Genomic DNA, 22,605 nt, shown 5'->3' on the forward strand with positions numbered 1-22,605 from the left:
ATGGGTTAGGGTTACATATTGAAAAGTCATGTTAAGGTCATCTAAAACTTCCATCACTGGGACACAAGCCCTCTTCTTGATGCTGTCCCTTTTTTTAGAGGGATTTGGTCTGAAAGGACCAGTTATGGTCAATTAAAACACTCCCTCCTCCCCAGTTTTCCATTACTTTTCTCATCCTCTCTTCTAGGAACAAAGTGGGTGACTGCAGTTGTGTTGCCACTCTGGTGGTCAGTGATGGTGCAGTGGTGTCCAGTGGAGAGCACCAAACGTATGTAACTAACTAGCCTACTGCTTCATTGTCGAGGTCCCTCAACCTGGGCTATTTTTGCCTTCCCTTCCCCTCCCCAGACTCCAGTTTCAAATCCGCTTAATCCCTGAATATAACCAAATAAATAGTTTACAGTACCTCCTCCAGCTGTGCCATTGTTCAAAGCCTGGGGGCTGGGGCCCTGTTCAGGGTGCATGCCCTTATAAGGCTACTGAAGTCATCTCTGATGTAACATGTTGAGTTGTGTATCTCCCCCAATTAACTAGTGGAGGCTGAGCCAGCCGGGGCTTTTAAACAACCCCTGTTTTTTTTCCCTCTTCCACACCTCGCTCTCTCTGTGTTGCTGCAGCCCTGAGCCTTGTCAGCGTGTGGGAGGAGTGGACGGGACAGTGCGAGGCAGAGCACCACCAAGCAGCAGCTCCATTCCGCAGCAGGGGTCAGAAGAGCCAAGCACAGCCCGGGGACTCCTGAAGAGGCGCGTGGAGACCAAGGAGCACCGCGAGGACCAGATCCGCCTGCAGGAGGCTGAGCAGCGTGACTTCCGCAAGGTGCTGGGCAAGAAAGTCACCACAAAGAGCGTCTCCGAGGAGGACCTGAAGGAGATCACGGCGGAACAGATGGACTTCAGGGGCCAGCTCCAACCCAGAGGGGGCAAGCCCAAGACACTGTCTGAAGATGAGAGGAAGGTCAACGCTCCCACGCAGGTGGACTTTAGAGATGTGCTGGGGAAAAAAGGGGGCACCACCGCCACCTCCCCGAAACCAGGTACCGCTCCTACTGAGAAAGGAGAGCCTACAGATTTCAGATCGGTTCTGGCCAACAAGAAGAATCAGACGAGCTTGGAGAAGAATGGGGAGAGCCCTGCTCCAGAAGCAGCAACACCGAAAGCCCCTGCTGCCACTGAGAAGGAGAAGAACGCTATCAACTGCGTGGCAGGTGGGATTATTGATGAGAGTAACAACATTGGAAAGGAGCCTTTGTTCAGTCAGAAGCTGAGTGATATGAGCGTGGTGGACGGGGCTTGCCTGAGGCTACATTGCCAAGTGACCTGTGACCCCCCAGCTACTATTACCTGGACTCTAGACGGGAAGGTCATCAAGCCCTCCAAGTTCATCAAGCTGTCCAACGAAGGTAAGTATGTGGACCACTACTAGGCCGACCATGTCTGCGTCCCAAATGGCACCCTATTAGGTTTTTATAGTGCACTACGTATGTATTTCGCATCCCATGTGTTTGTGGAGGCTTGGCTTCTAATATTATGAAGTAGTGTGACAGACAGTGATGTGACTGAGTCCCCTCTTGCACCGCTGCATTCGATATGGGATATGATGGAAACATATCCCTGTATATAGAGGGAGTCGATGTTATCATAGTGCCGAATTGTTTTGTTCTGGGTGCTTGTAATTGTCTCCTTATAGAAAGCCCCACATATTTACAAGGTGGTACGAATCGACTGTAGAGTAAGAATGGCCAAAGGATTCCCTGTTTCTGGGCTCCTGGGGGTCCCCTGACACACCGCCAACACAGACGTAGTGTCCGTCCCAAATGGCACCCTTTTCCTGAAATAGTGCACTGCATAGGGAACGAGGTGTAATTTAGGACGTGTTCGTCCATAATCACTGCTCTGTTATTTCATGCAGTTTGTGTTGATGCAGATACCTGAAACTCTGGCTATCTTGAACCAGTATTTGTCAGTCCAGTTAGAGTGCATTTTTGTTGGGATAACAGTTCAGTCCAGAGTTGAGGCAGGGGTTAAGCGTTGCTCTGGTCCCATAGCTTGACGATGACAACGGCGAGTTGCCTGTCTGTTATTGAGTTCAACCGAATGACTCTCCTTGACCAGCTCTATGGGTATGGGCTAATTTAACAAGACAATCAACGGGCAGCAGCACAGTAACATAACTAGGCACACTGCTCAACCACCAGCTGTTATGTCCTGTGACACAGCCCCCGATCTCAACCGTCACACAGCCAAGTCAGGGCCTCGTCTAATGAAATAATGGAATCATGTATAGGTGACCCCCCCACCCCCTCACAGGTCATTTTTATTCTCATTTTAGTGTCACTGTGGGTCATGTTGAAGAATGCACATTTTTTTCATTTACGTCCCACCATAACAAAAGTAGTATGTGAGTTATGTCCTCATGGAGCCGTAGGGTAGTAATGGAGGCTACTCTGGCTACGGTTGTGTGTGTGTGCTGGGGGCCACTGTAGCTATGGTTGTGTGTTCTCGGGCCACTGTGGATGTGATTGTGTACTGGGGGTCACTGTGGCTATGGATGTGATTGTGTACTGGGGGCCGCTGTGTGTGTGTACTGGGGGCCACAGTGACAAAGTTTCTCTGTGTACTGGGGCTACTCTAGCTAAGGTCCTCTATTTGTTTTTCCTACAGGAGGCCAGTGCTCCCTGACCATCGACAAGGCCCTGCCCGAGGACGAGGGCCAGTACAAGTGCCGGGTGGAGAACTCGGCCGGTAAAGCAGAGTGTTCCTGCATGGTGCTGGTGGATGGTGAGTTGTTCCTGGCTGCCGTGTCCCACTCCCATGAGTCCCCCTTGGACTCCCGGCTGCCCCGGCATAACCCTAGTCACGTCCTGCAATTACATGGGCCAGATTAGCCGAGCTGGAGTCCCTGTTCCAGGCTCCCACTGCACGTCCGCCTTGCCCAGCCCCCCAGCACTCACTAACAGGCCTGCATCAAAACATTAGGCAGGCACGCACGGTTCAATCCTAGTTTTAGATTAATTCGCAATACACATTGATTGAACTGTCGCATACTTCTACTACTGTTGCCATCAATACAAAAATATGAGATTATGAAATGTAATTTAGGGAAAGGGGGTTACCTAGTCAGTTGGACAACTGAATGCCTTCAACTGAAATGTGTCTTCCGCATTTAACCCAACTGAATCAGAGGTGCGGGGGGGATGCCATTTAGTAAAATGAGTCGTGATAAAATATGTTTAGCAGGAGAGACAAAGATGGATACAGTGGCATATCTCAATGATTCAGTTCACTTTAAATGGTCCATTGGGAATCATTACATTTTTAACATTGACTGGTTCATTTCATGTATGGTTCACTGTCCACACGGTCTATACACACCATTATATTCCGGACGCTCACATTGCTCGTTATGATATGTCTACATTTCTTTTTGGATTATGTGTATTATTTTGAATTACTGCATTGTTGTTGTTAGGAAAACAAGCGACCAATAAACTTAGATTTGATTTCTATAAAGTACTGTACAAGACTATGGTTAGTTTTTTTTAGTTACTGATACAATTCGTAGGGATTATTTTTAGCATGAAAGAAATGGCAATAATAATGTGTGGAAATCCGTGACCTGAAACATGTTTTCGTTTTCCTCTCCCATAGATCCTACAGACACAAACTCGACAGCAGCTGACAAGAAGAGCAAGAAGCCATCCATCCCTACCTCCGAGAGTGAGTTTCCAAAATATGCTTATTCCCCAAAGAAGGATCGGCATGGGATCTGCCTTCCCCACTGCTGCAGCCTGTCTGCCTCCTCGAGCTCAGGCACTTTTATAGCATGTGAACTAAAAATATATATATATTGTTCTTACCCTGTAATCGGCTTGCATTATGTAGAGAACAAAGGACAGATATAAGGTGTAAATAGCGATCAGTAAATGTTTTATCCGACGTAGGTTCGATTTACACTACTAGAAAAGATGACTAGGAAGATGTGCTTATCTTAATAGTCCTCTTAATCTTTCCAAGCTTGAGGAATAATGCATAGGTAGTTTGACAATGTGCTATACCCCTGCACATTATTTTCCATATGATTTAATGATGTAAGCCTGAATCAAGCACAAATCTTCCTTTACATAAAAGGCTTTGGATCGGGCACGCTTAGGGCTGAGCATGAAGCATGTCCGTTTAGCCCTTCAGCCTGGATGGTTCCTTCCAGGGGTCAGAGGCCACTACGACACCCCTCTCCTCTGTGATGTTTGACAGAGCTAATTGACTGCTGTTTGTCTTTAAGCCCGGGACACTCGCTGGCACTTAAAACAAGCCCAAGGAGGGAGGGAGAGGAAAAGGCAAGGGGGAAAGAGAGGAGAGGGAGGAAGTTGAGAGCGAGAGACCCTTTGCATGGCTGCCCCGCTTACTCAACCTCCTCTCCCGAACTTCCATGTAAGGCTCGCGTCTCCCTGTTCCTCAGCCATCTCTTGATTCAGCCAGAAGCACATGCTCCGGCCTCTTTTTCCAATACTTGGAGGTTCTGCAGAAAATCTGCCAGCTTTGGGATACACTTTTGTCCTGCTGGAATGTGGCCCGACCCCAACAAGCTACAAAACTCAGAGCTGTAGGATAGTTTGGAGCAGTTAAATAAAAGCAGGAGGCTGAGACCTGACACAAGAGCCCCAGATTTATTAAGGCTAATCTCTTTTGATGTTGGATTCCCAAGTAGGGTAGATTTGAAACAAGGAAAATGTTTTCAAGTCTGGCGTCGGGTATAATTCTGTTTTTAGAATGATTCATTCACTACAATGTTCCAATGGGGTATTGGATGTCATGTGAAGCTATAACCCCGATTTGTGATAGTTGGTGTCAGTGCTTATACTGTAGTTCTTACATATTTTGTTATTTTACATGGTACTAGAAAGCTTATTGTTGACAAATGTAATGTTAGTTTTATAGCTTCATTCTATAGCTGGAGGACTCCTGATATCCGTAGGCGTGTTTAACTTTTTTGTCTATCTGTTGTGGTCTGTCTTTTTGCTAGCTAGGGCCATCTACTTTAAGTGCTGCCTGTTTTCCCAGTGGCTGACTTGGTGTGTGAACTGCTGACTGCTCATAATTTGCAGGTAGTTGTTGACACATCAACCAGGATCAAGGGGGCTTGTTTTGCACCCCTCCTAAAGAAATTGCCTGACAAACCTGCTTGCCCGACCCCATCTCCTCCCTTCTGGAGACCTCATTTCCCTCATCAACTCATCCCTGACCACTGGCTGCATCCCCTCTGACTTCAAAATGGCTCGTGTTGCGCCCCTCCTCGAGAAACCATTACTTGACTCATCGTCAAAAACTATAGACCTGTATCCCTTCTCTCTTTTCTTTCCAAAACACTTGAGCGTGCTGTCTCTGATCAACTTTCTCATCTCTCTCAGAATGATCTTCTTGGCCCTAACTAGTCAGGCTTGAAGACTGGTCATCCAACCGAGACTGCTCCTCTCTGTGTCAGAGGTTTTCCACACTGCCAAAGCTTACTCTCTCTCCTTTGTTCTCATCCTCCTAGATCTATCCACTACCTTCGACACAATGAACCATCAGAGCCTCCTCTCCACTTTCTCAGGGCTGGATGCCTCAGGCTCTGCACACTCTTGGATTGCATCCTACCTGGTAGGCCGCTCCTACCAGGTGACGTGGAGTTGATCAGTGTCTGCACCACGTACTCTCACTACTGGTGTCCCCCAGGGCTCGGTTCTAGGCCCTCTCCTCTTCTCCCTATACACCAAGTCACTCTGCTCCACCATATCCTCACATTGTCTCTCCTATCATTGCTATTATTACCTTTATTTAACTAGGCAAGTCAGTTAAGAACAAATTCTTATTTTCATTGACGGTCTAGGAATAGTGAGTTAACTGCCTTCAGGGGCAGAACGATAGATTTTTACCTTGTCATCTCGGGGATTCAATCTTGCAACCTTTCGGATACTAGTCAAATGTTCTAACCACTAGGCTACCTGCGGATGACGGTCAACTACTTTTCTCTTTCACCCCTTCTGACACCCAGGTGACAACACGCATCTCTGCGTGCCTGGCAGATATCTCAACTTGGATGTTGGCCCACCATCTCAAGCTCAACCTCGACTGAACTGCTATTCTTCCTGAGGAAGGCCTGCCTGCTCAAAGACCTATCCATCACGGTTGACAACTCAACAGTCGCCTTCCCAGAGTGACCCCGGACAACACCCTGTCGTTCTCTGCAAACATCAAAGCAGTGACCCACTCTTGCCGGTTCATGCTCTACAACATCTGTAGAGTACAACTCTATTTCACACAGGAAGCGGCACATGTCCTAATCCAGGCACTTGTCCTTTCCTTTCTGGACTATTGCAACTGGCTGTTGGCTGGGCTCCCCGCTTGTGCCATTAAACCCCTGCAACTTTTCCAGAATGCAGCAGCCCGTCCAGTTTTCAACCAAATCTCACATTCCACTACAAGACCATGGTGCTTACCTACGGAACGGCAAGAGGAACTGCCCCCTCCTTACCTTCAGGCTATGCTCAAACCCTACACCCCAACCCGACCACTCCGTTCTGCCACCTCAGGTCTCATGGCCCTCCCCCCTACGGGAGCCCAGTCCAAGCTCTCCTGTGTCCTGACACCCCAATGGTGGAATCAGCTTTCCCCTGAAGCTAGGACAGCAGAGTCCTTGCCCATCTTCCGAAAACGTCTGAAACCCAAACAGTATCTTAAATCATTCTCAACACTCAACTAGCACTTGCACTTGACCCCCCCCCCCCCTTCTAGCTCCAACTCTACTGATAGCTACGTTGAGGAACAATGTACTGTCTATGCCTGTGATGTGGTTGTCCTACCTAGCGATCTTAAGATGAATGCACTAGCTAAGTCGCTCTAGATAAGTGTCTGCTACATGACAAAAATGTAAATGTTTTGATTAAGATTCTCATCCAGATGCATGGTCGTATTACGTCGAAGTGCTTTATCGAGTGGGCTATCGATGTTATTCGCCATGTTATGGTTTTCCAAAGCAGTCCCTGTTGCTCGTTCTTGTGTGTTATCTAATTACAGCCGCAGAGCGTGGTGAGCCATGGGAAATGCGTCAGTGGTGTAGTGCTATGAAAACAAGCAGCTTTTTCATCCCCGCTGGAAAACTCTAACCCCTGCACATTTATTTAACTTGCGCTCGGGGGCACAGTCCAGCACTGCAGGGTCCTGGAGAGCTCAGAATGCACTGTCCCATCGGGACACTCAACCGCTCCTTTACCTCATATCAAACTGCTTTCATCTGTGCTCTCCACTCCTTTTGACAGCCCGTAACAATGCTGGACAAGTGAGATGTAATGTTCTCCCTCTGTTATGACGGAGTGTGTGCTCATCAGGTAATTCAATGGTTTCTCTAGATTCCATGTTGGGGGGATGGGGCGATTAAAAAAAAAAAAAAAAAAAACTGATTGTGATACAGGCCTGTGCAATGCAATGTCTCCAGATTGTCTAAACACAATGAAAGTAGAGAGAACTGACTCCAAGCCTGCAAGAAGGAACCGGATCAGGGCTCTGTGGAAGGGTTAAAGCCGGACTTGTTTTGACAGCTTCAACACGTCTCCGGCTGGGTAACATGGTGCAACTGCTCTGAAGCTCACATATGGACCGTGAGCCTTCAAGGCTTGATATCCTGGGTGCTGGCATAAGAACAGTTTAGTAGCAAGTAACTGAGAATTCTCCACATGTTACATCTCAATGGATTGTCACATCTCAATGGATTGTAATTGTGGAGTTCTCAGCTGAAGGCGTCCACATGCTTTCCATCCGAAACAGTTCGGGAACAGTTCGTGACGTTTTGGTCTTTGCCAAGTTTTTTTGGGGCTGTTCGTGCACAAATATAACGTGGCAAGCCAAAGTCTATGCCCCTTCGGTGATTGGTCAACAGTAGGGGTCATTCAACGAGAGACTAATTGTTTTCATGTAAATTTTTTCACTTGAGCAAAACTGCAAACGTCTTAGTTGGATGTAAATTTGTGACATAAGATCACCTTGACAACATTTTTTATGGGATTTCTTGAGTTACACTACATGACCTAAAGTATGTGGACACCTGCTTGTCGAACATCTCATTCCAAAATCATTGGCATTAATATGTGGTAGCCTCCACTCTTCTGGGATGGCTTTTCACTAGTGAGGGGTTGGCAATTTCAGTCCTCGAGGGCCTGATTGGTGTCACAGTTTTGCATCAGCCCCAGCTAACACACCTGGCTCCAATAATCACCTAATCATGATCTTCAGTTTAGAATGCAATTTGATTAATTATCTGTTTGCAAGGGATGGAGAAAATGTTGACAAATCAGGCCCCAGAGGACTGGGGTTGCGCACACCTGCACTAGATGTTTGAACATTGCTTCGGGGACTTGCTTCCATTCAATCACACAGCATTTGTGAGGTCGCGCACTGGCTCGCAGTCAGCATTCCATTGTGGCATGTTCGCGAAATGCTTATGCTTCTAGATCGGACAGTGCAGCAGTATCTAACAGGTAATATCTAACAATTCCACAACAAAACCTAATATCTAACAATTCCACAACAAAGTCTAATACACACAATCTAGTAAAGGAATGGGATGAGAATATAAAAGTATAAAATATATGGATGAGCAGTTGTGCTAGTCTTGGCTGTTTAACAATCTGATGGCCTTGAGATTGAAGAACAGCTTCTATCTCTGCCAGTTTTGATACACCTGTACTGACCTCGCCTTCTGGATGGAAGCTGGGTGAACAGGTAGTGGCTCGGGTTGTTATTGTCCTTGATGGTCTTTTTGGCTGTAATGTGACATCGGATGTTGTAGGTGTCCTGGACGGCAGTTAGTTTGCCCCCTGTGATGCGTTGTGCACCACCCTCTGGCGAGCCTTGCGGTTGTGGGCGGTGCAGTTTCCGTACCAGGCGGTGATCTAGCCCAACAGGATGCTCTCAATTGTGCATCTGTAAAAGTTTGAGGGTTTAAGACAAAATTCTTCAGCCTCCTGAGGTTGAAGAGGTGCTGTTGCGCCTCCACCACACTGTCTGTGTGGGTGGACCATTTTCAGTTTGTCTGTGATGTGTACATTGAGCAGTGTGTATCATTTTTATGGTGCTGGTCTGATCCTTTTGCTACCAAAGTCGATTATTTCCTGAAACCGCTGTTCCATTTATCTAGCGTTATGTGTGAATGTCTACTATGTCTGGGCTGGCTGGCTGTTTTTCAAGGATACACAAAAAAGTGGTTTGGTTGAACTGTAGATGGGAAGGTGAACCTTTGCCCTAGTCTGAGGTCCTAAGTGCTCTGGAGCAGGTTTTCATGATACTGCTACCACCATGCTTCACTGTAGAGATGGTGCCAGGTTTCCTCCAGATGTGACACTTTGCATTCAGGCCAAAAGAGTTCATACTTGATTTCATCAGACCAGAGAATCTTGTTTCTCATGGTCAGAGTCCTATAGGTTCCTTTTGGCATACTCCAAGCAGGCTGTCATGTGCCTTTTACTGGGGAGTGGCTTCTGTCTGGCCACTCTACCATAAAGGCCTTATTTGGTGGAGTGCTGCAGAGATAGTTGTCCCATCTCCACAGAGGAACTGGAGCTCTGTCAGTGACCATCTGGTTCTTTGTCACCTCCCTGACCAAGGCCCTTCTCCCCGATTTCTCAGTTTGGCCAGGCGGCCAGCTCTAGGAAGAGTCTTGGTAATTCCGAACTTCTTCCAATCCTGTCTCAGAGCTCTATGGACAATTCCTTTGACCTCATGGTTTACTTTTTTCTCTGACACGCACTGTCAACTGTGGGACCTTATTTAGACAGGTGTGTGCCTTTCCAAATCATGTCCAATCAATTCAATTTACCACAGGTGGACTCCAAGTTGTATAGACATCTCAAGAATGATCAATGGAAACAGGATGTACCCGAGCTCAATTTAGTCTCATAGCAAAGTGCCTGAATACTTATGTAAAAGTATATATTTTTTTATGGATTTGACATTTTATTTACTTGACTTTGCTTTGTCAATATGATGTATTGTGTGTAGATTTAGGGGGGGTGTAAAAATAATCAAATTTAGAATAAGAGTGTAACGTAACAAAGTGGGGAAAAATGGAAAGGGTCTGAATACTTTCTGAATGCACTGTATCCATAGCCCTCAAACTCAACTGTGGGCTTTGAAGCCAGTTCCACTGTTAAAAAAAAAAATGTTCCCCTCTAATCAGTGATGATTTTAGACCTGGGACACCAGCTGGCTGCAATTGATTCAGGTAGAACAGAGAACCAGAATGCTCCGGACCTCGTAGGGTAAGAGTTCAATACCCCTGATCTATAGTATGACAGCATCAGCAGTTGGCTACCAACAGCTGGCAGACATATTTACATTTGCTTAGTTTGATCAATTTTATTCAGATGGAAAACGTGAGCTTAATGCTAGCTGACGTTAGCATAGAGATAGAAAGCTAGCTCTTTTGACTTTCACTTACACCGTTTGACTTCCATGCATGATTAGTTTATTTTGGACCAAAGCAAGATTATTTTTAATTGTCGAACGGCAGCCATGCATCGACTGTCACCAGAATAAGACCCTTAATATTTATTGGCGCATCAAGCTCATCACCTTGCACTTTCACAACCCTGTGAAGTTCACAATTTATTTAATCTGTAGCCCCAACCCTAATAAACTGCATACATTCCCTAAGAGTCATAGTGGGAGTTCAAGTTTACTTCAATATGGTTATTATATCAATATTTGAGCATCAGTGTTTTCACCAATATTTCTCACATTTATTTTAAAGTCACATTAAGATCCGGGCCTCCCGGGTGGCGCAGTGGTCTAAGGCTGTGCCACCAGAGATTCTGGGTTCGAGCCCGGGCTCTGTCGCAGCCAGCCGCGACCGGAAGGTCCATGGGGCGACACAAATCATCCGGGTTAGGGAGGTTGGCCTAGCGTCGTCCGGGTTAGGGAGGGTTTGGCCGGCAGGGATATTCTTGTCTCATCGCGCACTAGCGGCTCCTGTGGCGGGCCGGGCACAGTGCATGCTGACCAGGTCGCCAGGTGTTTCCTCCGACACATTGGTGCGGCTGGCTTCTGGGTTGGATGTGCATTGTGTCAAGAAGCAGTGCGGCTAGGTTGAGTTGTGTTTTGGAGGACGCATGGCTCTCAACCTTCACCTCTCCCGAGTACGTACGGGAGTTGCAGCGATGAGACAAGACTAACTACTCCCAATTGGCTACCACGAAATTGGGGAGAAAAAAGGGGTAAAAAAAAGACAAAGATCCCACCTTGTATGCATGTTACTTGATTTATTTATATTTTAGCCCATTTTCTCCCCAATTTCGTGGTATCCAGTTAGTCTTGTCTCATCGCAGCAACTCCCATACGGACTCGGGAGAGGCGAGGTCGCGAGCCATGGGACAAGGACATCCCGGCCGGCCAAACCCTACCCTACCCGTAGCCTAGTGGTTAGAGCGTTGGACTAGTAACCGGAAGGTTGCGAGTTCAAACCCCCGAGCTGACAAGGTACAAATCTGTCGTTCTGCCCCTGAACAGGCAGTTAACCCACTGTTCCCAGGCCGTCATTGAAAATAAGAATTTGTTCTTAACTGACTTGCCTGGTTAAATAAAGGTAAAAATAAAAAGCTGGACCACACTGGGCCAGTTGTGCACCGCCGTATGCATCTCCCGGTCACGGCTGGAAGCGACACAGCCTGTGATCAAACCGAGATCTATAGTGATGCCTCTAGCAGTGTGATGCAGAGCCTTACACAGAACCCAAACTGGCAGCACGTGTGCGACATCGTGCATACATTTATTTTGTCCCCCCACACCAAATGTGATCACGACACACAGGTTAAAATATCAAAACAAACTCTGAACCAATTATATTAATTTGGGGACAGGTCGAAAAGCATTAAACATTTATGGCAATTTAGCTAGTTAGCTTGCACTTGCTAGCTAATTTGTCCTGGGATATAAACATTGAGTTGTGCATTTCAGGTAAATGAACAAGGTCCTCTACTCTGCCAATTAATCCACACATAAAACGGTCAACCGAATCGTTTCTAGTCATCTCTCTTCCTTCCAGGCCTGTTCTTCTCTTGACTTTATATTGCGATTGGCAATATAAACAATATGAACTTGTTAGTCCATATGCCTTGCGACGGTGATAGAGATGTATAAGGCCGAGACGATAAAACCGGAGAGCAACTTCTTCCCTATTCCAGCACCATTTCAACTTCAACATCATCAAATAACCTATGTCAGTGACAACTAAAATATACATAAAACAATTTAGTCCATTCAACGTAAACTATGTGGCTGTCCATGGCTAAAATGTTTGCTCACTACTAGCCTAAATTCCTTTCATGGGCAATGATGTGCCAAGCCAGCTAGTTAACATCTAGCTACATGTTGAACTTCCATCCTCAGGCACAATGTATGAATTTATGGTTGGATCAGAATTGCAGTTAGAATCATTGGCCAGTATGGAGAATTAAGTAAAACCACAAGTCTAAGTCTCCATCCATGGCTAATTTAGGAGAGGCAATTTTAGCTAGCCACCATAGGACCACAACACAACGAGATACTCTTTTTGACCAGACAGAGTCAGACGGGTACTGTTTCGCTCACTTTGATGCTTTCTCTAGTGAGATACAGCCTCTCGCGAAATGAAGGAAAATTATGAAACGGACCATTTCTGGGGGAAGCCTGGCTTCCCTTGGTACCCATGAATACACACACTACCTTTTAACTGCAGCTCAAAGGCTGGGTGCAGTAGTTTATTTAGAATTCAGAACTGAACTGATGTATGTGAACTTTACAACTGGACTAATTAAGCATTCGTTGATCTTTAAAGGTAAAATCTATCTTTTGGTTTTTGTTTTTTTTCATTTTTTTTCATTAGTCCGCTGTTGATACAGTCGTGACATATTTTGCATGTCAGCAGTCAAGTTTACAAGACTTTGGACTTTCAAGATGCAAAGTGTCACCGGCCCCATCACGTTGTCATGATGCAAAATGTATTTGCATCATGATGTGGCCGATGACACATTGCTTCTTAAAAGTCCAATATCTTGAAGATTTGACTGCTAGCATGCAAAACATTTTAGAAAAATTTCCCCTTTAAGTTCTCTACTTGTTTGGGAAACTTCATGAACACAAGCTTTTAAAGAGTACACTATTTCCCGCATTAAACCCTTTCACGGCCATTCAGCTCATAACAATTTTAGCGTGTTTAAAAGCCTGTTCTTGTTCTCTTTGTTTGGCTGTCATTTTCTGTATTTGCAATTAAACTTTTTATCAGCTTCATGTTTTGTTTCAGTACACTGGGCAAAAATAGTTGTCGTAAAAAGGATGTTCTTTCCAGAGAGGAGGATCTCATGCAGAAAAGAGGGAAGTAAAAGACATTGCGAGCCTACGCTGTAATTCATCAAGGTTAATATTCCGTGTTGCTCCTCACTAGCTCCATTAGTTTGTTTTTACTGTCACATTCATTCTTGACGGCAATCAAATGTAATGTATATTGTGCCAAGAGCTATTTCCTGAATACTTTTTTTTTTCATGACCAAAAAAGGCAAATACCAAAGGACATGGCAGCACTTTCTTCCAGGACATCCACAAGAGAATAGCCCCCTCCCCCAAGTTCACTTATCAGACAGTCTGTTCTCGGTTCCCATATACTGTCCTGGGAAGAACTAACATTTTCTATGAAGTTCATAATGCCTTTATAATACGCTAGTTATGGCAGACTATACGCCTAAGTCTTCAGAACTCATAAGTGGTTATAAAACAAATGATTTTCTAGATGTACTATAAAGGCAAATGCTTTAAACAAGGATTCTGAATGTACGAATGTGATATTTCCCACAGTATGTGCTCCGTCAGAGGCTAGCCTACAAACTGGACTGGTGTTTCAAACTTGTGGTAAATGAGCTGTACAAATTCAATCTTCATCTATGCTTTGATCAGTAAGTCTTGTCAATAGTAACAACTGGATTCCAGCTATATTGGTGCAGGAACACTGAGTGATTATGTTGGGAAAAGAATGGGAACTTAAACTTTGATTTACTGATGCTTGCTGCTGTTGCTCACAATGTAATCAATTGCAATGACATTAATTTATGCGAATTCTACACACCATTTTTAGAATCAGTCTGGGTTCTGATCAATATATTCATTTTACTTGAATAATTGCGTTGAAGATTCACAAATGGGAATAATTTATATCAAATCTCATTGATCCATTATCAACTGCATTGACATAACTGCGGCCTTCCCAATTTGTAATTTATTTTTTCCAGGTGAGGCAAGGATAAAGAAACCGAATACAAAGACTCCTTCCAAACAGGGTAAGAAATACTTCCTCTTACATGCAAAAGGTATCTCCATGTACCAAGCTTCTCAGAGTAGGAGTGCTGAAGTAGGATCAGCTCCCCCTGTCCAAAAAGACAAAATGGATCCTAAATCAACTCTTCTACTCTGGAGCACTTGATACATAGGGCCCCTGTACTATAACTCTCTGGCCTAATCGAGAACGACCCAAATGTCAACAAGCAGGATAGATGATCCCCCTAGCCTGTGCTCCAGCCCAGCTCTCATTCAGGCTAGAGGGCCAAGCTCATGTGCCAAACACTGGCTGAACTCAGCTGCTGTGTGAGAGCTGCTCTCTGAGGGTGCCTGTAATAGCAATGGGAGATTCCCCCTGCCAACCCATCTCAGCCCCCACATTATTGGACAAACAGTGGACGGGGGGAGCCAGATGAGTACTGAACGCTTTACCTGGAGGTTTGTTCTGATGATGGATAGAGGTGTGTGTGTGTGTGTGTGTGTGTGTGTGTGTGTGTGTGTGTGTGTGTGTGTCATCCAGCTATACCACCACAGATTGTTCAGTTCCCAGATGACATGAAGATCCTGGCAGGAGAGAAGGTGGAAATTCTCTGTAAGTTTGGAGGAGCTCCTCCAATCAAATGCACCTGGCTCAAGTTCCGCAAACCAGTAAGGACAAGTCTGTACCAGTCCGCCCCTTTATGTAATGATTATATATTGACTCTATTGCTCTGCCCTGTCTATGATCAACTCCAACCATCACCTGAAATGAACCACCATGTCCAATTTCTAATTATTTATGTATATATATTTAATAACACTATAGTAACTCTGTAACTGTTTTAGTGAAAGTTTCCTTCTCTGTGATATGACTGACCTTTTATGGTGGTTTTGTCTGCAGATCCAAGAGGTCAAAGGTGATTTAACCATTGAAACCACTGAGTCCAACAGTAAACTGACCATCGCTGACAGCCAGCAGGAGCACTGTGGCTGCTACACCGTAGAGTTGCGAAACAACTACGGCGTGAGACAGGCTGCTCTCAACCTCACCGTTGTTGGTATGTTCCATTTATCCAAATCAGGCCGTATTGAGTTTGGCCTCTAGGCGCGAGGCAGTGACGCCATTTTAGCTCCATCATTGAGATTCACAAGACAATTAAGACTCTTGAGACATCTTTCCCTGTGAAATTATTTTTGCCATAACGCATGATTTAACTCGCCCTACTACCTATCATGTTCGTCTCTCGTAAAAATGGCAGTCCTGTAGCTTTGGGGAATGTGGTTGGGGAAGGGAAGGTACGCAGGCCGGGAAAGCTGGAGCTCTCTAGGGCCTAACACTAACAAGCCACTGCAGGGATCTCCAATGGCCTTTTAAGGCTTGTGCTTTCTCTTCAGCTGTTGCTTTAATGAGGCCCTTTGCCACTTCTGTCAGAGTGGAGTGTATCCAGCCTGACTCAGGGAAAATACGCAGCAGCCTGGGAGACGAGTTATTGAGCTGCTCCACATAAACGCAACCGTTTATGTGCCCAGAGAACTGTTAATAGCGTACAGAGACACAGCACTTGTTACACACTGGTATAAGCAGCCCCCTACTTAGATGCTTGTTAATGTGTAATGATCCTCACGTTACTATCACAACCTTCGACTGCATGTATAGAGGTTTTAGTATTGAATTTTTTTCATATAATTCGTTTCATTGACTCCTCCACCATTGCAGGCCTGTTGGTGTCAAGCTGTGCTCTTTGAGGCGGATTCCTTTGGTGTTTTACAATGGAACCCTGTGGATTAAGTGGGGGTGTGCTTGTAACAGCTTGTGTAACATGGCTCGCACCCCTTCAACAAAGCAGGGAGAATAAAGTGCACTGTAGCTGGCTGTACATAAAACTGATCCAGACTTCGTGTGGATCCTCCCTCCTCACTGATCATCTGCTCTCACGTATAGTCTCCTGTACTGTGCCCTTTAATGGACACCATGGATATGGTGAGACTGTTGTTGACGAATGGTTGTTGGCTGTTCAGAAGGTAGCCACTATAGCCAGACAACCCTTTTTTCATTACCAACACGGCTGTGCTTTTGTTTATGGTGACTACTGAGTACTGACATTTGTGAATGGAAGGTTTGTTTGTCCTTCCTGGAACTGTTATCATTCGATCTCCCCCTCAGGTGGTTCATCTTGCATTACACATTTATCAGATCCTGGGACTGGGAGTCTAATCTGTCCAAATCTTCACGAGTCGACTAACTCAACTCGCGCCTGTGCAGCGCCCGAGAAGTGGGGGTCTAGGCTTTGTCCCAAATTGAACCCTATTCTCTAAATAGTGCACTAGTTTTGACCAGGGCCCATAGGTATCTGGTCAAAAGTAGCGTACTATATAAGGACTGGTTACATTTGTGACAAAGCCTATGTTTCACATCGATGTAAAACCGGACCAGTGTTCAGAACTCAGCGTTGACCTCTTGAGTGGCTCTGTGTGACCTCTGTGTTCCAGACAAACCTGATCCCCCTGCCCGTGTTCCAGCCGCCTCAGACATCCGCCGCTCCACCCTCACGCTGTCATGGTACGGCCCCACCTACGACGGGGGCAGCGCGGTCCAGTCTTACAACCTAGAGATATGGAATTCTGTGGACAACGAGTGGAAGGATCTGGTCTCCTGCAACAGCACCTTCTATAATGTTCACAATCTGCTGGGTCAACGCCAGTACAAGTTCAGGGTGCGGGCTGTCAATATCTACGGTATCGGCGAGCCCAGTGCAGAGTCTGAGCCTGTCACAATGCTAGAGGAGGATGTAGAGGGTAAGTGGGGGTCTTTTGGTGTACTGCCACTCATTGGTTACACTTGTCACTCGTTGTTAACAAGCTATTTTCCTTGACATTGTCGGACAGTGATTCATACTAATGATTATTGATTCATACCAATGACTAATGATATTTCTTTCTAATTTTATCAAACAGAAAAGGAGGAGGTTGAGGATGATGAAGGTATGTCTAATCCAATCCATGTTTCGACATAATTGTTTCCTTCAAAAAAATTCAAATGGCTAACACCTATGAAGCACATATGTAAAATGCTTTATTTCGTCCTTTGTTTTGCAACGTGATTATGTGTTATGACTGACTAGGCATATATACACTGTCATAACTCCAGTGTCATGTTCCTATTTTCAGACAAGGAGCCAGACTACAGAGACGTGACTGTTAGAACAGATGTTAAAGTCAAGGATCTGTACGACGTGGAAGAGCGCCTCGGAACGTGAGTACCCATCTACAAACGTTGGTCAGCAAAGCATTTATTTAATTGTGCTCCTCAGGCTCAGTCAGTAGAGCATTGCACTTGTAACACTTGAGTCATTGGTTCGATTTCTGCTCCGGGTCCCCATATGAACAGAGTATGCCCTACTACTGTACGTCGCCTTGGATAAAAGCTTCTGTTAAATGGCATATATTTCATGCAAAGCATTGATCTACATTGACACTTGTCCGCAATAGGCCTATTGTACATGCCTCTCATCCATGATCTCCTCTATCAGATTCCCCAAAAACATTTTTGTCTTCTATGTTGTAGGGGGAAATTCGGACAAGTATTTAAACTTTTGGAGAAGGCAACGAAAAAGCATTGGGCTGGAAAGTTTATCAAAGCCTACTCTGCCAAAGAGAAAGATAATGTGAGACAAGAGATTGCTATAATGAACTCCCTCCATCACCCCAAACTTGTCCAGTGCATTGATGCCTTCGAGGGCAAGTCGGACATCGTCATGGTTTTGGAAATGTGAGTATATTGCATTTCACTTTTACATCTTACAAATAATATTAATTTCAGTTACCCTGTGGGGCCTGGTCAAAAGTAGTGCACTATATAAAGAATATGTGCCCTTTGGAAGACACAGGCCTATTTACAGTAGTTTGGCTAGAAATGTTATTTAGTAGATGATGACACTCGTATGTTTAAAGATATCATTTTCATTTTTTATTTTTTTATTTTTTTGGGGGGAAGGAATTTGTTTTCCATTTCCAACATTTCCGTCTGATTTATTTTTTTACTAGACAGACACTTCAGACAGAAACATCGGCTTTTTTATATGGTTATGATTTGAAAAAGTTCACTTGCCAAATATTTTAGACATGTAAACACATTTGACTGAAACATTTCCCCTTTTTCTTTTTATAGCATTGTCAAACAGTTGACTGACACAAGATCACTTGACTCGCATTAAAAACATCAATTGTCCTTAGTACCAATTTTAGATATGCCTCGTAAGCTGAAAAATGATATTCGAGATACTCTAGATTTGACAAGGATGTGGTATCCAGTGAATGATTTTCATATTTGGCAGTGATTATCTATATTGCAGGATCTCAACCATCTTTTCTCTCTCCCTCTGCAGGATCTCTGGTGGGGAACTGTTTGAGCGTATCATCGATGAAGACTTTGAGCTGACGGAGAGAGAGGTCATCAGGTACATGCTGCAAATCGTGGATGGGGTCCATTACATCCACAAGCAGGGCATAGTCCATCTGGACCTGAAGCCTGAGAATATCATGTGTGTCAACAAGACTGGGAGCACCATCAAACTCATCGACTTTGGCCTCGCACGCAGACTAGGTAACCAGGCCTCATGTGCAGAAGACATTTTCAGGATTAGAGTTGCAAAATTCTGGTAACTTTCCCAGAAATCCTGGTTAGAGGATTCCCAGATATCCTGCTTATTCCCTCCTGATTCCAGAAATATTCCAACTGTGATTTGAAAACTTGGGAATTTTGGTCAAGTTACAGGAATTCAGAATCATGTTTCTTTTCAATAACTTCCTATGCTAAACTTCAACATTTCATTCTTGAAACCCTCTTCCCTTGTGTGCTCCTAGAAAACTCTGGAACATTGAAAGTTCTTTTTGGAACCCCTGAGTTTGTGGCCCCAGAAGTGATCAACTATGAAGCAATCAGTTACCCAACAGACATGTGGAGTATAGGCGTCATCTGCTACATTCTGTGAGTGTCAAGCTAGTTATAAGTATCCTTATAACCACTATAAGTACCCTTATATCTAGTCTTATTTGTAATGTTTGTGGTAAGCTTCTATGGTAACACTTTATTTGGATAGTCCCAAATAGATGGTTTGTAGATTGTTCAACTAATTGTCAGCAACATTTCAACTAAATATCTACTTGTCCTAGCCTTGAAAGGCAACATTTGGTTGTTATTATGAAGTATTTACTGATGTCCTACACAGTTTGTGCAATTTTATGGTTTCATGTCTGATTGTTTAGTGATGAGCTAATCCAGAAATGGCTTCTCTGACGTTTTCCAGTAGGATCCCTGAGATGACTAATACAATACCTTTTGGACAGTCAATTATTAGTGATCGTTATGTTGCTCTGGTTGTCTGACATTTGTAAATATTTTAAATAGAGGCTCAGAAACCCTTAGAAATATATTTATAGTCGGCTTACTCAAATATTGTTCTGTTCAACTTTAATGATTCCATTTGGCAAAACCACTCCCACCATCACCAAACGAAGTTGCAGCTCCCGCTGCCATTTTGCCATTTTTATTAATTCCAATAGGCCTCCAGTGTTGTTCGAAGGTTGCTTGGACAGTCGCTGAGGCTGTATTTGTCTTATTGTTGAAAACACTATTTCAGGTGCAGCAGGTTTAGTGCGTTAGCTAGCTAGCATTGGTAATGTTGGCACCAAAGACACAGGCTGAGACTAGGACTCCTTAATGTTTTGCCTATACATTTTAGAGTAAACGTTGTGTTCTTCTGACAGGCCTACATGTTAAGACAGTTGCTAACATGAAACTCTGCTGTTATTGTTGCAAACTCTATTATTTTGGATGTAGCAGTCGGGCTAGCTAGCATGCCATCTAGATGCAGTAACTCTTATGGTTAGCGTAGCTAGTTAGCATCTAATTATACTTTTTTTGTGGGTTGCAGTTGATTGGTGACAATAACATGAACAGATATTCAGCATGACATTCATCCAACCACTATAATTTACAACCCAAAAGTAATGTGAAATATACTCAGAACTTACGGCGTGAGCAAAATATTTAGACTAAGCCTTGTCTGTGCTTGATAGCCAGCCAGCTAAGCTAAAATCAGGCGGAGCGTTGGGAGGCGAAATGTACCCTGAGAATCATAGTATGCTGTAGGGGAGTGCAATACAGAAGCTTCAAAATGGCAAACGAGGAATCGTGCAGTATGACTAACAAAAATGATCTAACAGGGTGATTACTCACTGGCCAGTTTATTAAGTACACCTGTCTTGTACCGGGTCAGACCCCCCTTTGCCTCCAGAACATCCTGAATTATTTGGGGTATTCTACAAGGTGTCAGTAACATTCCACAGTGATGTTGGTCCATGCTGACGCGATGGCATCACGCAGTTGCTGCAGATTGGACGGCGGTTCATTCATGATGCGAACAGCCTGTTCCATCTCATCCCAAAGACGCTCTATTCGGTTGAGGTCTGGGAACTGCGCAGGCCACACAAGTAAACTGAACTCTCTGTCATATTCCAGGTGATGTTTTTTCACTGTCCATGGGTGATTGTGTGCCCACTGGAACCACTTAGTTTTTAGTTGATAGGAGTGGAACCTGGTGTGGTCGTCTGATGCAATAGCCCATCTGTGACACGGATCAGCGAGTTGTGCATTCCTAGATGCCGTTCTGCACACCATTGTTATACATTATACATGATTTGTCTGTTTGTGGCCCGCCTGTTAGCTTACACAATTCTTGCCATTCTCCTTCGACATCGCTCATCAACAAGCTGTTGTCGCCCACAGGACTGCCGTTGACTATGTCTTTTGTTTGTCACACCATTCAAATCAAATTGTATTGGTCACAGACACCATGGTTAGCAGATGTTAATGCTAGTGTAGCGAAATGCTAGTGCTTCTAGTTCTGACAGTGCAGCAATATCTAACAAGTAATCTAACAATTCCACAACAACTACCTAATGCACACAAATCTAAGTGAAGGAATGGAGTAAGAAACATAAGATTCAAGATGCCAATTTGTAAGTCGCTCTGGATAAGAGCGTCTGCTAAATGACTTAAATGTAAATGTAATGCAATAGATGGTATAGAATACAGTATATGAGATGAGTAATGCGAGATATGTAAACATTATTAAAGTGGGATTATTAAAGTGACTTGTGATCCATTTATTAGTGGCCAATGATTTTGAGCCTGTATGTAGGCAGCAGCACCTGTGTCAGTCATGGCTGTTTAACAGCCTGATGGCCTTGAGATAGAAGCTGTTTTTCAGTCTCCTGGTCCCAGCTTTGATGCACCTGTACTGACCGCGCCTTCTGGATGGTAGTGGGGTGAACAGGCCGTGGCTCGGGTGATTGTTGTCCTTGCTCTATTTGGCCTTCCTGTGACATCGGGTGCTGTAGGTTATCTTGGAGGGCAGGTAGTTTGTCCCTGGTGATGTGTTGTGCAGACCTCACCACCCTCTGGAGAGCCTTGCGGTTGTGGGCGGTGCAGTTTCTGTACCAGGCGGTGATACAGCCCAACAGGATGCTCTCAGTTGTGCATCTGTAAAAATGAGGGTTTTAGGTGACAACAAATTTCTTTAGCCTCCTGAGGTTGAAGAGGCGCTGTTGCGCCTCCACCACACTGTCTGTGTGGGTTGACCATTTCAGTTTGTATGTGATGTGTACTCCGAGGAACTTAGCTTTCCAACTTCTCCACTGATGTCCCTTCGATGTGGATAGGGTGCTCCCTCTGCTGTTTCCTGAAGTCCACAATCATCTCCTTTTGTTGATGTTGAGTGAGAAGTTGTTTTCCTGACACCACACTCTAAGTTCCCCCACCTCCTCCCTGTAGGCGGTCTCATCGTTGTTGGTAATCAAGCCTACTACTGTTGTCATCTGCAAATTAGATGATTTCAGTTGTAGGCGTGCATGGCCACACAGTCATGGGTGAACAAGGGTGTACAGGAGGGGGCTGAGCACACCCTTGTGGGGCCTCAGTATTGAGGAGCAGCGAAGTGGAGATGTTGTTTCCTACCTTCACCACCTGGGGGCGGCCCGTCAAAGTCCAGGACCCAATTGCAGTGGGCAGGGTTGAGACCCAGGGCCTCCAGCTTAATTCTGAGCTTGGAGGATACTATGGTGTTGAAGGCTGAGCTATAGTCAATGAACAGCATTCTTATGTAGATATTCCTCTTGTCTAGATGGGATAGGGCAGTGTGGTGGCGATTGCATCGTCTGTGGACCTATTGGGGTGGTATGCAAATTAATGTGGGTCTAGGGTGACAGGAAAGGTGGAGGTGATGATCCTTGACTA

The 22,605-nt window shown here is 44.8% G+C and overlaps 1 protein-coding gene across 2 annotated transcripts in view; it reads left to right on the plus strand.

The window, feature by feature from the left end:
• Positions 1-22,605, plus strand: part of LOC124042085 (myosin light chain kinase, smooth muscle-like) — an 86,569-nt gene that overhangs the window by 56,550 nt on the left and 7,414 nt on the right. The window contains exons 16-29 of one of the 2 annotated variants that reach the window (XM_046360413.1): positions 188-268; positions 618-1,399; positions 2,661-2,777; positions 3,648-3,716; positions 13,854-13,907; positions 14,285-14,332; positions 14,851-14,978; positions 15,211-15,367; positions 16,800-17,105; positions 17,265-17,291; positions 17,478-17,562; positions 17,875-18,078; positions 18,695-18,912; positions 19,173-19,296. In XM_046360413.1, the coding sequence (XP_046216369.1) occupies positions 188-268; positions 618-1,399; positions 2,661-2,777; positions 3,648-3,716; positions 13,854-13,907; positions 14,285-14,332; positions 14,851-14,978; positions 15,211-15,367; positions 16,800-17,105; positions 17,265-17,291; positions 17,478-17,562; positions 17,875-18,078; positions 18,695-18,912; positions 19,173-19,296 (2,400 nt within the window). The remainder of the gene's footprint in view (positions 1-187; positions 269-617; positions 1,400-2,660; positions 2,778-3,647; positions 3,717-13,853; positions 13,908-14,284; positions 14,333-14,850; positions 14,979-15,210; positions 15,368-16,799; positions 17,106-17,264; positions 17,292-17,477; positions 17,563-17,874; positions 18,079-18,694; positions 18,913-19,172; positions 19,297-22,605) is intronic. The other variant, XM_046360421.1, reaches the window with a different exon arrangement.

This window comes from Oncorhynchus gorbuscha, linkage group LG01, assembly GCF_021184085.1.
Source record: "Oncorhynchus gorbuscha isolate QuinsamMale2020 ecotype Even-year linkage group LG01, OgorEven_v1.0, whole genome shotgun sequence".
NCBI classification, from domain to species: domain Eukaryota; kingdom Metazoa; phylum Chordata; class Actinopteri; order Salmoniformes; family Salmonidae; genus Oncorhynchus; species Oncorhynchus gorbuscha.